At 60.3% G+C, this 10,133-nt stretch overlaps 1 protein-coding gene across 1 annotated transcript in view; it reads left to right on the top strand.

Moving 5' to 3' along the window:
• Positions 1–8,394, top strand: part of ID3 (inhibitor of DNA binding 3, dominant negative helix-loop-helix protein) — a 9,662-nt gene extending 1,268 nt beyond the window's left edge. The window contains exons 2-9 of the mRNA XM_010576371.1: positions 5,069–5,137; positions 5,231–5,338; positions 5,747–5,848; positions 6,581–6,753; positions 7,019–7,178; positions 7,518–7,651; positions 7,860–7,926; positions 8,185–8,394. Of these exons, the coding sequence (XP_010574673.1) occupies positions 5,069–5,137; positions 5,231–5,338; positions 5,747–5,848; positions 6,581–6,753; positions 7,019–7,178; positions 7,518–7,651; positions 7,860–7,926; positions 8,185–8,394 (1,023 nt within the window). The remainder of the gene's footprint in view (positions 1–5,068; positions 5,138–5,230; positions 5,339–5,746; positions 5,849–6,580; positions 6,754–7,018; positions 7,179–7,517; positions 7,652–7,859; positions 7,927–8,184) is intronic.
• Positions 8,395–10,133: the final 1,739 nt, after the last annotated feature.

Here is a 10,133-nt window from a genome sequence, read left to right as displayed (position 1 = left end):
AGGGGGTTTTGGGGAGGGGGGGGGACATCCTCGAGTATGAACCAAACTCTCTGGGGCTGTGGCCTCGTGTATTGTGGAGCTCTATACTAGAGTATTAACGTTTTGTACCTTTTGTGCAGGAAGGTGAATTTCTGCGAACATGCCTTGTACTTGCTTTATAAACTTTTTATAAAAGTTACCGTTTTTACATAATAAAAAAAAAAACCAACTGGTCGTTTTGAATGTTTTTCTCCATCCCTGGGGTGGAAGGGAGCTGGGGTGCGCCCATGGGTGGGAGAGCAGCATCCTGGGGGTGGGAGCCCCCGAACCCTCTCGTCGATTGTAACTTCTAGGGTTACGGTAGGAATCTCATTAATTGTTTAATAGCTTTGAAATGTCAGCTCAGGTATGGGAGGAATTAACCCTAGGCTGCTGTCTCCCGGCCGAGGTGTCTGCCAGCTATTTTGGGTGCTGCTCTGCTTATCTGATATGGAAGGAGTGAAGAAGCTGCTGAGCCCCGGGGACCATCTGGAGGTGTAGCTGGAGCCCTGGGAGGGGGGGAAAAGATGCTTTTTCCAGGGGTTTCTACTTTCTGCCTTGCAAAAAAAAAAAAGAGCTGCCCGGTGCCCTGGGGCCGGATTTGAGCTTCTCTTGGGCTGGAAAGGGTGATGCTGTTCCCCCAGGATATTCCCCCCAAGGGAAGGGGAGTTTCTGGGCTGCAGCTGCCCTGGCTCTAATTAGGGTTGTTCTGAGTCTTGCAATTCCCCAGGTGGCATCCACACTGCACACCCCTGCCTGGCCTGGAACCCCCCCCGGGGGATGAGGTGGGGGGGAGGGGGCAGGAAGGGGGGGGCAGCACCCTGGGGAAGGGGTGTTGGGAGCAGAAATGCCTTTCCCTCCCCTCGGATTAATGCTGTGGTTTCCCTTTGGCCCCGGAGCAGATGCGACCCGCCGGCCGGCTGCAGCACAGCTGGGCCGGATCCTGCTCCCTGGGGAAGGTGCTGGCCTGCCTGCAATCAGGGTCAGGCCTGGCTGCTTTCCCCCAGGGTTAAAATCCTCCCACCTGTAGCACCGTCTCCTCCATCCCCTGTGCTGGGCTTTGGCTTTGCTGCTGTGGGGTCAGCCAGGCATAGTGTGGGTGCTTGCCCCGTGGTATCGGGGTGTCCCTGGGGTGTTGCAGCCTCCAGGTGGGCTGGGTCAGGGGCTGCAAGATGAGAGGAGGAAAAAGGCAGGAGGGGTCTTGGGGCACAGGGTGGTGTAAACCTTTCTCCACGTGCACCGGCTTTGGCCCCTATCCCTGTGACGGCCAACGTGAGCTCAGGGTGCAGCTGGCACCCACCAAGCACCCCTTGTCTGTGGGCATTTCCACGGGGAAAAGCAGCACATGGGCCATCCAAAAAGCAACAGCTGGTCCAACGGAATCACAAACCCCTGGGAACATCCCTCCCTCTTCCCAGCATGTTGTCCCAAGGGCAGGTTACCCTCTGGCACCCACGGATGGGGTGACAGGGGGCTGTCCCAGTGCGGCTGGAGGCAGGTGAGGGTGTTCAGCTGGAAACCACCGCTTCTGGGAACCGAGCTGGTGTTATGCTAATGGCTAAAAATAGGCTTTTGCCATCTCCACTGGGTTTGGGCTTGGGAGGAAAAGCCAAGGGGTGGTTTAGGGGCGAGCATCCCCACGCTCACCCCAGTGTCGTGGTCCTCCAGCTAGTGCCAGTGCTGATGTGCCAAAGGGATTTAATTGGGGTGGGTGGGAAAAGCACCCCAGGAATGAGCCGGGGTCTCAGTAGCTGCAAAAGGGGGCTCCCCATGGTGTGAGCACCCCAGCTTGCAATGGGTACCCCAGCTGGGGTGATGGCGGTGGAGATCCTGGACCTGTGGGAGCAGTTAATGAGCCCAGTTTGGGGCTTACTGGGAGAAGTGGGGACAGGCACTGGTGGGGTGGGAGAAACCAGTCCTGCTGGGGCTTTTTGGATGGAAACAGCACCGGGGAGGAAGAGGGGGACTCCTGGCCCAGGGGAGCGGAGGTGGCCCCTGTCCTCGTCCCCTTGCCGGGGGGGGGGTCAGGGCAAGGGATTCCCTCGGCCAAGGCTGGGGGCTGCGGCTCCCCAGGGGCTGCGGGGTTTGGCAGGACGAGGCTTTGGCACTGGATCCCGGGAAGCCTCCCAGGGCCGTCGACTCCTCTCCCGTGGTGGATGGATCCCGGCGCCTTTCCTGGAACAGCCGCCCTGCTGTTCCCAGGCCCCGGGAATAGCTGGAGGGGGACGGGATGGAGAAGCCTTGCCCGGACCCCCAGCCTGGGCTGTGGCATGATACCGATGCTTTCCTTGGAAACCCTGGTTTAAAAAAAAAAAAAAGAAAGAAAAAGGGAAAAAACACAACTAAAAATAGATGCTGTTGCCCTGCCAGGGCTGGGATTTACCTTGGGGGGCAAAAAAAGCCCCCCCCCCCCGCCCCCAGCCGAACAAACCAGGCTTGGCTTTTATCTTCCCAACTACATTACACGGGCGCAAAAAAGATGAGGCAAGCCAAAAAATAACCCCAAGGGGGGCTGGGAGGGGTGAAGGCCAAACGTCCCCCAGCCGCTGTGCCGGTGGCCGGCCAGGCCGGCTCGCTCGCCTCTTGGCAAGAGCGGGAGTCTGATGCAATCGGCTGCGCCGACGGAGGCCGCGGTTCCCCACCTGTATTTGCCATTGTGTGCCCGGAGCTGTTTGCAGGTGTTTGCTGGCGCCGTACTGTCTGAGCCGCACTTCCCTCCTCCTCCTCCCGCTGCCTGCCCCGGCCAAGGCCTGGGCCCCCCCCCCCCCCCCTTCCCCGGCTCCCCGCCAGCCGGCCGCCGCCTCGCTGGGACGGATGCAACGCTCACACGCGTGGCCTTGGGCGGGCGCGCACGCTTGGGCGCGCTCACGCGTGGGATCGGGCGCGCGGGTGCGCGCTCGGAGGCTGCGGGTGCGCGCGGGGACTTAGCGTGGGTGCACACGTGCGCCGAGGCGCACGTGGGTATGCACGGGTGGCTGCGTGCGCTCGCGCGCTTGCAGGCGCTTACACGCGCGCCTGTGCACGCTTGCACACGCACGCGTGTGCTTATGCACACACACGCGTTTGCGTGGGCATGCACTTAGACACACACGCGTACGCACACATGCGGACATACATACCCCGGTGAGGGCACACACGTGTGTACGCACGCACGCTCTGGCAGACACGCGTGCACACACGCCCACAGCAAGGCACCGGCTGCACGTGTGCTCCTCCTAGACACATGTATGCGCACGTATATATGCACTATTGCCCATGGGCTGCAACGGGGTGCAACACACATGCACCCACTCGACAAGAGCACACGCATGCACATGCATGCACATGCATGCATGCACACATGCACACACACACACACGTGGGCACACCCTGATCCAGCCAACAGGGACACGCATCCACACGTGTGCACATGCACAGCACCCCAAATCCAAACGCGCAGCCCCCCCCCCCCAGCCCCCGGGCCCCCCACCCCAGGCGCCGTGGGTTTCCTTCCAGCTCGGGAAGCCGCTTTGCCCAGGGGGGGACCCTGTGGCCCTTCCAGCTCCTCCCAGCCCCTGGCCTGGCTCCGTGGGTGGGGATGAGTCAGGGCTGCCGGTGTATTTTGGGCTCTGCTGGGGATGGCACCCAAACCAGCCCCACACAACCCGTTGGCCCCATCCTGCCCAGCATAGGGCGTTCCCAGCACCCTTGACACCCTGCTCATGCCTCGCTCTGCTCCGGTTCCCACGCCAGCGCTGAGTGGGGAAACTGAGGCACGCTCGGAATTTCCAGCGTGGGGAAGGGGTGAACAAAACCTCGGCCTCCCCCACCATCCTCCCCAAGGCCCCCAAATTTCCTGTGGCACCCTCCACCCCAGAGGCTCCTAATTGCCAGACCAGGAGGGCTCATCCTGCAAACAAAGCCATGGTGGAGCTCAGTATCCCCTTGGCTGGAGCTCCAGGGGCTCCTATGGGATTGGGGGGGCTGCTCCTGCCCCCTCCCTTTAACAGGGAACAAACAGGGTTGTCCCCCCTCATTTTACAGGTGGGGAAAGCAAAGCCCCCTCCCCACCCCCCTGGAGACCACCCAGCGTCCCAGCAGCCACCCCGCGTGCTCCTGCCAGCCCCTCGCCTTCCCTTTCCCACGCGTGACATTGGGGCTCTGTCCCACGGAGGGACCAGGGCTCCCCACGCACCTGAACGCAGCCCCAAAATTCTCTGGCGCCAGGGCTGCAGGGAGGCGAAGGCTGGAGCAGAGAAAGGAACTCATTATTGCTGGGTTTTAATTAACGAGGGGATTTGGAGCATGGAGCTTTGTGATGGGCTTGATCACCCAGAGAGACCCGAACCACTGACACCCGTGGGGACATGGGGACTCCTGGGGTGGCCGTGGGTGAGGATGGGGTGGGTGATGGGGGAGCATTTGGGGGACATATGCGATGCAAGGAAGGTCAACCTGGTCGTGGGGCTGAATCAGCACAGAAACCTGGTTCTCCATCCACAAAATTTGGGGCCTTTGAGTCTCTCCGTGCCTCAGTTTCCCCATCTGTATAGAGGGAAGTGGCTGCAGCTCCAGGAAGCAAACTGGGACAGAGGAGGGGAGCTGCTGGGATAACTGGGAAAGGCCCATGGTGATACTGGCCCAGCCTGCCTCTGGGAGTGCTGGCATGTGTCCCTTGTCCCCTCTCTTTTCCCTGGCTATGCAGGGGTGCTGAAGCCACCAGTGTCCCTCTGGTTTCAAACTGAAGCCAGACCAGTTTGGGGGACTGAGTCCCCAGCAACCTCTCTGCCTCCACAACACTCCTCTGCTCCTTTCGCTCTTCCATGCCCTCCCCCTTACTGGGGAGAAGCAGTGATGTCACGAGGCACGGAAGCATGATGTCATACATTCTGCTGCTTAGAATGGTGAGGTCATGCTGCAGCAGGTCCCCAGGGGCTTCTGCCAGCATCCAGGAGGGTGAGGGACCTCTGCCATCATCCTGGGCTGGGCTGGGGACCCAGGTCTGGGGGGGCCAGATCCGTTGTGGTGCCACCAGGGCCTGCCTGACACTCTGTCCCCTCCCTGCCACCAGTGCCAGCGGGAGCCAGACGAGAAGGCGCAGTGGCTGCTCATTGACTTCAGAGATGTGGTGTGCAGTGAGGTAGGGTGGGGTGGGTGATGGGTGCCGGACCCACAGCCCACCGGGACAGCAGGGACACCCTCTCTGGGCTCCCCACCCTGCCTCCCCCTCCAGGACTCCTGGGACCACAAGGAATACATCGCCAGGGTATGGATGGGCCACTTGCTCGCCCACCCCGCTGTCAAGCTCATCTTGTCTGTGCTTATCGTCATCAAGGAGGTGGTGAGCACCAGCTAGACCCCCATGATGCTGCCCTTGAGCGTGAGTGCCGGCCGTGCCCACCACCGCCTGCCACCGGCCCTTCCCGCTCCCTTGGCTTTTCCCTTGCCCTTTTGCTGCCTCCGGGATGGGTCCATGAAACCCCGCAGCCCCGCCTGATGGCGGAGAGATGCCCCAATGTGGCTGCTTCCCTGCAAGCTTTGTGCATGGGTAGGGGGTCACCATGCTCACATCTCGGCAGGGAATTCATCTATACTAGCCACTGGAGAATCCACAAGGCTTTGTATTTTTACACCCAGTGTGGGTCCGATGGGAGAGCCTCAGCTGGTTTCCCAGTGGGCCATTGCCACGTGTCCCTCAGTCCTGCCCTAGGCCCAGAGGTGCTCTCGCCTCCTCCTCTTCTCCCTCCAGTTCCAGTTTTGGCTAAGCTATATCATAGACAGTGTTGTGCTTGTGGCCCTGGTCACTGAGGTCCTGCTCAACTGGGTCAGAGGTTTCTGGCTGTACTGGAAGGTGGGAGCTGTGTTGAGCTGGGCTGGAGGCCTTCAGCATGTCTGCCTCCCTGTGTCCCTCGATCCCTGAGTCCCTCATCCCTCCATCTCTGCATTCCCCTGTCTCCCTCCCTGCATCCCTCATTCCTTCCATCCTTCCATCCCTAAGTCCCTCCATCACTCTGTCCCTCCATCTCCATGTCCCTGTATCCCTCTGTCCCTCCGTCTTGCATCCCTGAGTCCCTCCATTCCTCCATCCTTGTGTCCCTCCATCCCTCTGTCCCTGCATCCCTGAGTCCCTCCTCCATCCCTCCGTCCTTGGGCTCCAGCGTCCCTTCATCCCTCCTTCCCCGTGTCCCTCCTTCCCTCCTTCCCCGTGTCCATCCCTCCCTGCATCTCTCCATCCCACGCTCCCTCACATACTCCGGCTGCGGCTGCCCGGGGATGCCGAGGCCGGGGGGGGACCGGGGCGGTGCGGGCGCCGCCGCCGTGGCTCGCTGCTGCCGTCTCCAGGGGAGAGGAGGAAAAGCCGGCCCCGCGGTCCTTCCTCTGGTTCCCCACCCCGGCAAGGACCGGGACCTCCTCCGGTGCCCCCCCCCCCAGGTGCAGGGATGTTTGGCATTGGGGCTGCTAGCCACCTATGCTCGCCTGGTGGCCCATCACCTGCTACCAGGCCAGTTGTGCCCCCCCCACGGTGTAGCCGTGGGGCACATGGACCCCTTGTAGCCCCCTCTCCCCTGTGGATGTTCCTGAGGGAGGAATATTAGGGGAAGTGCCCTCATCTGGGGTCCACAAACGCAGCCTCAGCCCCCTGCTCCTCTGCCTGCTAGACATCTGGAACGGCTTCAACTTCTTCCTTGTGGCCTGCCTCGTGGTGGGGGCCCTGATTCCCAAGTGGAAGGTCCAGAAGGTTTTCCAGATCCTGAGGTGAGCGAGGGCAGGGGGTCCCATACCCCAAAGCCCCTGGTGTCCCCATGTTGGTCTGAGCAGAGATGCTGTGGTCCAGGCGTGGTGGCCCCATCCTACATCCCACATGTTGGATCTGCACTGGGAAAGGCAATGTCATCGCTTGCTCATCACTCTCACTTTTTTACCCTGGTTTGGGGGCCGGGGGGGGTAGTGCAGACACTCCCCAGACCCTCAGGCCAGGAGGGGACCCAGTTCTCCTGGCTCCTTCCCCTGCCGTGGTCAGTGCAGTGATGGGCTCTCTCGCCTTGCCCCAGGGTGATGAGGCTGATGGTGATGAGGTGATGGTGCTGCAGGTCTGCGGGCTGGCCAGGATACTTCAGGCCATCCTCAAGGTCATCCCTGACCTCTGTAACACCATGGTCATCCTCTTTATCTCCATGCCAGTAAACGGCTGGGAAATGCCTGCCTGGACTAGGAGCATCGGCCTGGGGAAGCATCTTGGCCACCAGCGTCCAGCGCTGGCCATGGCACCTCAGGGACCGTGGGGAAAGCAGGCACAAAGGCAGCAGCAGGATGGTCCTTTCCCACCACGTTGGTCCATCCCACCTCTCTGGCAGGCTCAGGGATGCTGGGGGAGGGGGTTCAGCTCCCAGCACCAAGGCTGAGGAGCTTGGCCAGACCCTGCTCTTGCCAGGGAGCACCAGTGCTGGGGGTTGGAGGATGCTGAGCATCCCTCCCAGCGTGGGGAAGGTGCTGGGACCCACAGCATTGTCCCCATGCAGATCTTCTCGGTGCTGGGCATCATCCTGTTTGGCAAATCTGTCCTGGCCCATTTTGGTGGCCTGGAGAAAGCCCTGTACTCGCTCTTCACCTGCATCACTCTGGACGGCAGGCTGGACATCTACGAGACCTTCCAGTGAGCACGCAGCAGGGACTGAGCCCACCACGGGGCAGGGGGGCTCAGGGATGGCTGGGGCTGAGCTGTGTTGTCCCCCCACCCTGGGAGAGATGTGGGCCACATGGGGGGACTCCTTTCCTGTGGATGCTGAGAGGCTTCCTTGGGGCTTGGTGCTGGGGAGGTGGCCACCACCAACTGTCAACCAGATGGCCCCTGTCCCCAACAGGGAAGAAGGGCAGACTCTGAAGATGAAGGTGGCCATTTACTTCATCTTCATCATGAGTGAGGCCTTCGTTTGATAAAATGGGTGTTTCTTACAAAAAACACCAATGGGAGGAGGGGAGGAGGCTAGAAGTGGAGATCTTCCAGCAGTTTGAAGGTGGTTATAGCAGAGATCTGCACTTTGCACCCACCATCAGCATTTAAAGGCCAGGATTTCCATCTCTGTAGCGCTGGACTCTGGGCTTGGCTTGTTTGATGCCGAGGGTTGGTCCTTGCGTGCAGCCGATGGAGGAGAAGACACAGGCACATTGCTGTGTTAACCCTTTCAGCTGGACAGCGGAGAAGTCAACATGGACCCTCAGCTCAGCCTGAAGGTGATCGGGGATGGGGTCTCCACGTTTGCCTCCCAGGACCTGTTCACCTACAGCAAGTTGGGCAAACTGGGCGAGGAGATCTTGCCTGAAGTCCAACGCCTCTTGGAAAGCAGCAAGGAGAACATCAGAGAGTACAAACAGATCCGGGAGGAGCTCAGAGTCTAAGACCTGCTCCAAACCTCCTGCCTCTTTGCTGGCTTGGTTGTAGGGTGGACGGGGGGGATCAGCCCATTTATACACAGCCCAGATAAAACCTCTCTGGAGAGAGCTGTCCCTTTTGGGTTGGGGGGGGGAAGCTGGTGGCTGTCACCCATCTGGAGGCATTGGGGTCACAGGGACATATCAGCCTGTGGCTTCTGGCATGGGAGAGGACTTTGCTGGTGGAAAGCCATGGTTGGAAAACCTGGAGAAGACTTATTGAGCAGGTATTAGGTACTGGGGTGGGGAGGATGGTCCTAACGCCTCCCTTGGCTGTGCCTCCCAGCACAGTCGAGGAGATGAGGGCCATTGAGTTCAACATGGTGCAGGAGCACAAGCGGAGGCTTTTCTACACCGTCTCCTTCAACAGCCCCTACCCCAGCAAGGTCACATTGATGATGTGTGGGGACATCATCTCCCCTTTGTCCAAACTGGAGGAGGTAGGGGCACAACCTGCCAGCCCAAGCGCCCAGAACCCAAGCCCTCCCCGTTCCCCAATGTCCCTGTCCCAAAGGTCATGCAGCTGAAGCCAGCCCAAGGCAGCCAAGCGACACCAATTTATCCACCCAACTGGGCATGGCGTTGTCTTTGTGTGCTGAAATAGAGACAGCAGTTGCTTTCTCCCTGTAGGGGGGGGAAGATGAAGGTCTGGGTGGGTTGAGCTGCCAAGCTCAGCTGTGCTCCTGGCAGAGGGACACGGTGCCCAGCCGTGCCGTGGCTTTACTGCTGCCAAGCCTTTTGTTCTGCCTCAAAGCCCTCGCATGGTGGGAAGCAAATGTCTGTCCTGGATCGGAGGCTCCTGGCAAATTTTTGGGTGTCCCTCAGCAAGCTGAGTTAGAGTCTGGAGGTCTGGTGTCCATCCTCATCCACAGCAGAGGCCACGGTGCTGGTGTGTGTGTTGGTCCATCTGGCTGTCTTTGCAAGAAAGTCCATCTCTGCATCTGAACATCCCCATCCCAGGCCTGGGCATGAAGTTGCCTTATGCTGGGGACAACGATGGAGAGGAGAATGACAGAGAGGAAAGAACAGATGGAGGGCAACCAGGTGATGGAGAGGAACCAACCACTGTGGCTCGGTCGCCTCAGCAGAATTAAACTGTGGCTCAGCTCAGTGGCTGTGGTGACCTTTTACTGGTCCCAGTAAGTGTCAGAGTTGCCCTCACTCAGGTTCACCATTGCCTTGGTGCTTTCTGCTACTGCTGCACCCTGAGATACCCCGTGGGCCAAACGGGGAGCCCTTCACCCCCTCTTTCTCCCTCCCCTTTGCCAGAAAGACCTCGTGCGCCCCAAGGACACGTGGTGGGTGGCCGATGGGGACAGTGGGTGGCAGGTTGGGTGAACTGCTGTCAGCGAACCAGGGGCCAAATCTGCTCATGCTGAGTCCCTCTGAGGTCCCTGCCCCCCCCAAACAGCGCTGACCCCTGCCTGCTCCCTGCCTGCGGGGGGGGGGAGTTGCTGCCAGACAGCCTATGGCTGGAGGACCCCCAAATATTTTGTCTCCCAAATAGATGCAAACCCCCCCGGTGCCCTGGGTCACTGCAGCTGGGGATGGGGATGGGGGAGTGATGGGGACGAGGGGGGTGTCACAGCCCCCAGCCTGGAACACACCAGATTGGGGGGGGTGTCCTTTAATAATTAATTAACAAAAAAATCAGTCCCAGTCCCGATCCCAACCCCAGTGACCCCCATCCCAAGCGCCCCCCCAGC

The sequence above is a fragment of the Haliaeetus leucocephalus genome, unplaced genomic scaffold (assembly GCF_000737465.1).
Source record: "Haliaeetus leucocephalus isolate CR32 unplaced genomic scaffold, Haliaeetus_leucocephalus-4.0 Scaffold517, whole genome shotgun sequence".
Classification (NCBI taxonomy): Eukaryota; Metazoa; Chordata; class Aves; order Accipitriformes; family Accipitridae; genus Haliaeetus; species Haliaeetus leucocephalus.
Note: the sequence above shows the minus strand (reverse complement) of the source record. Positions and strands in the feature narration are given on the sequence as shown.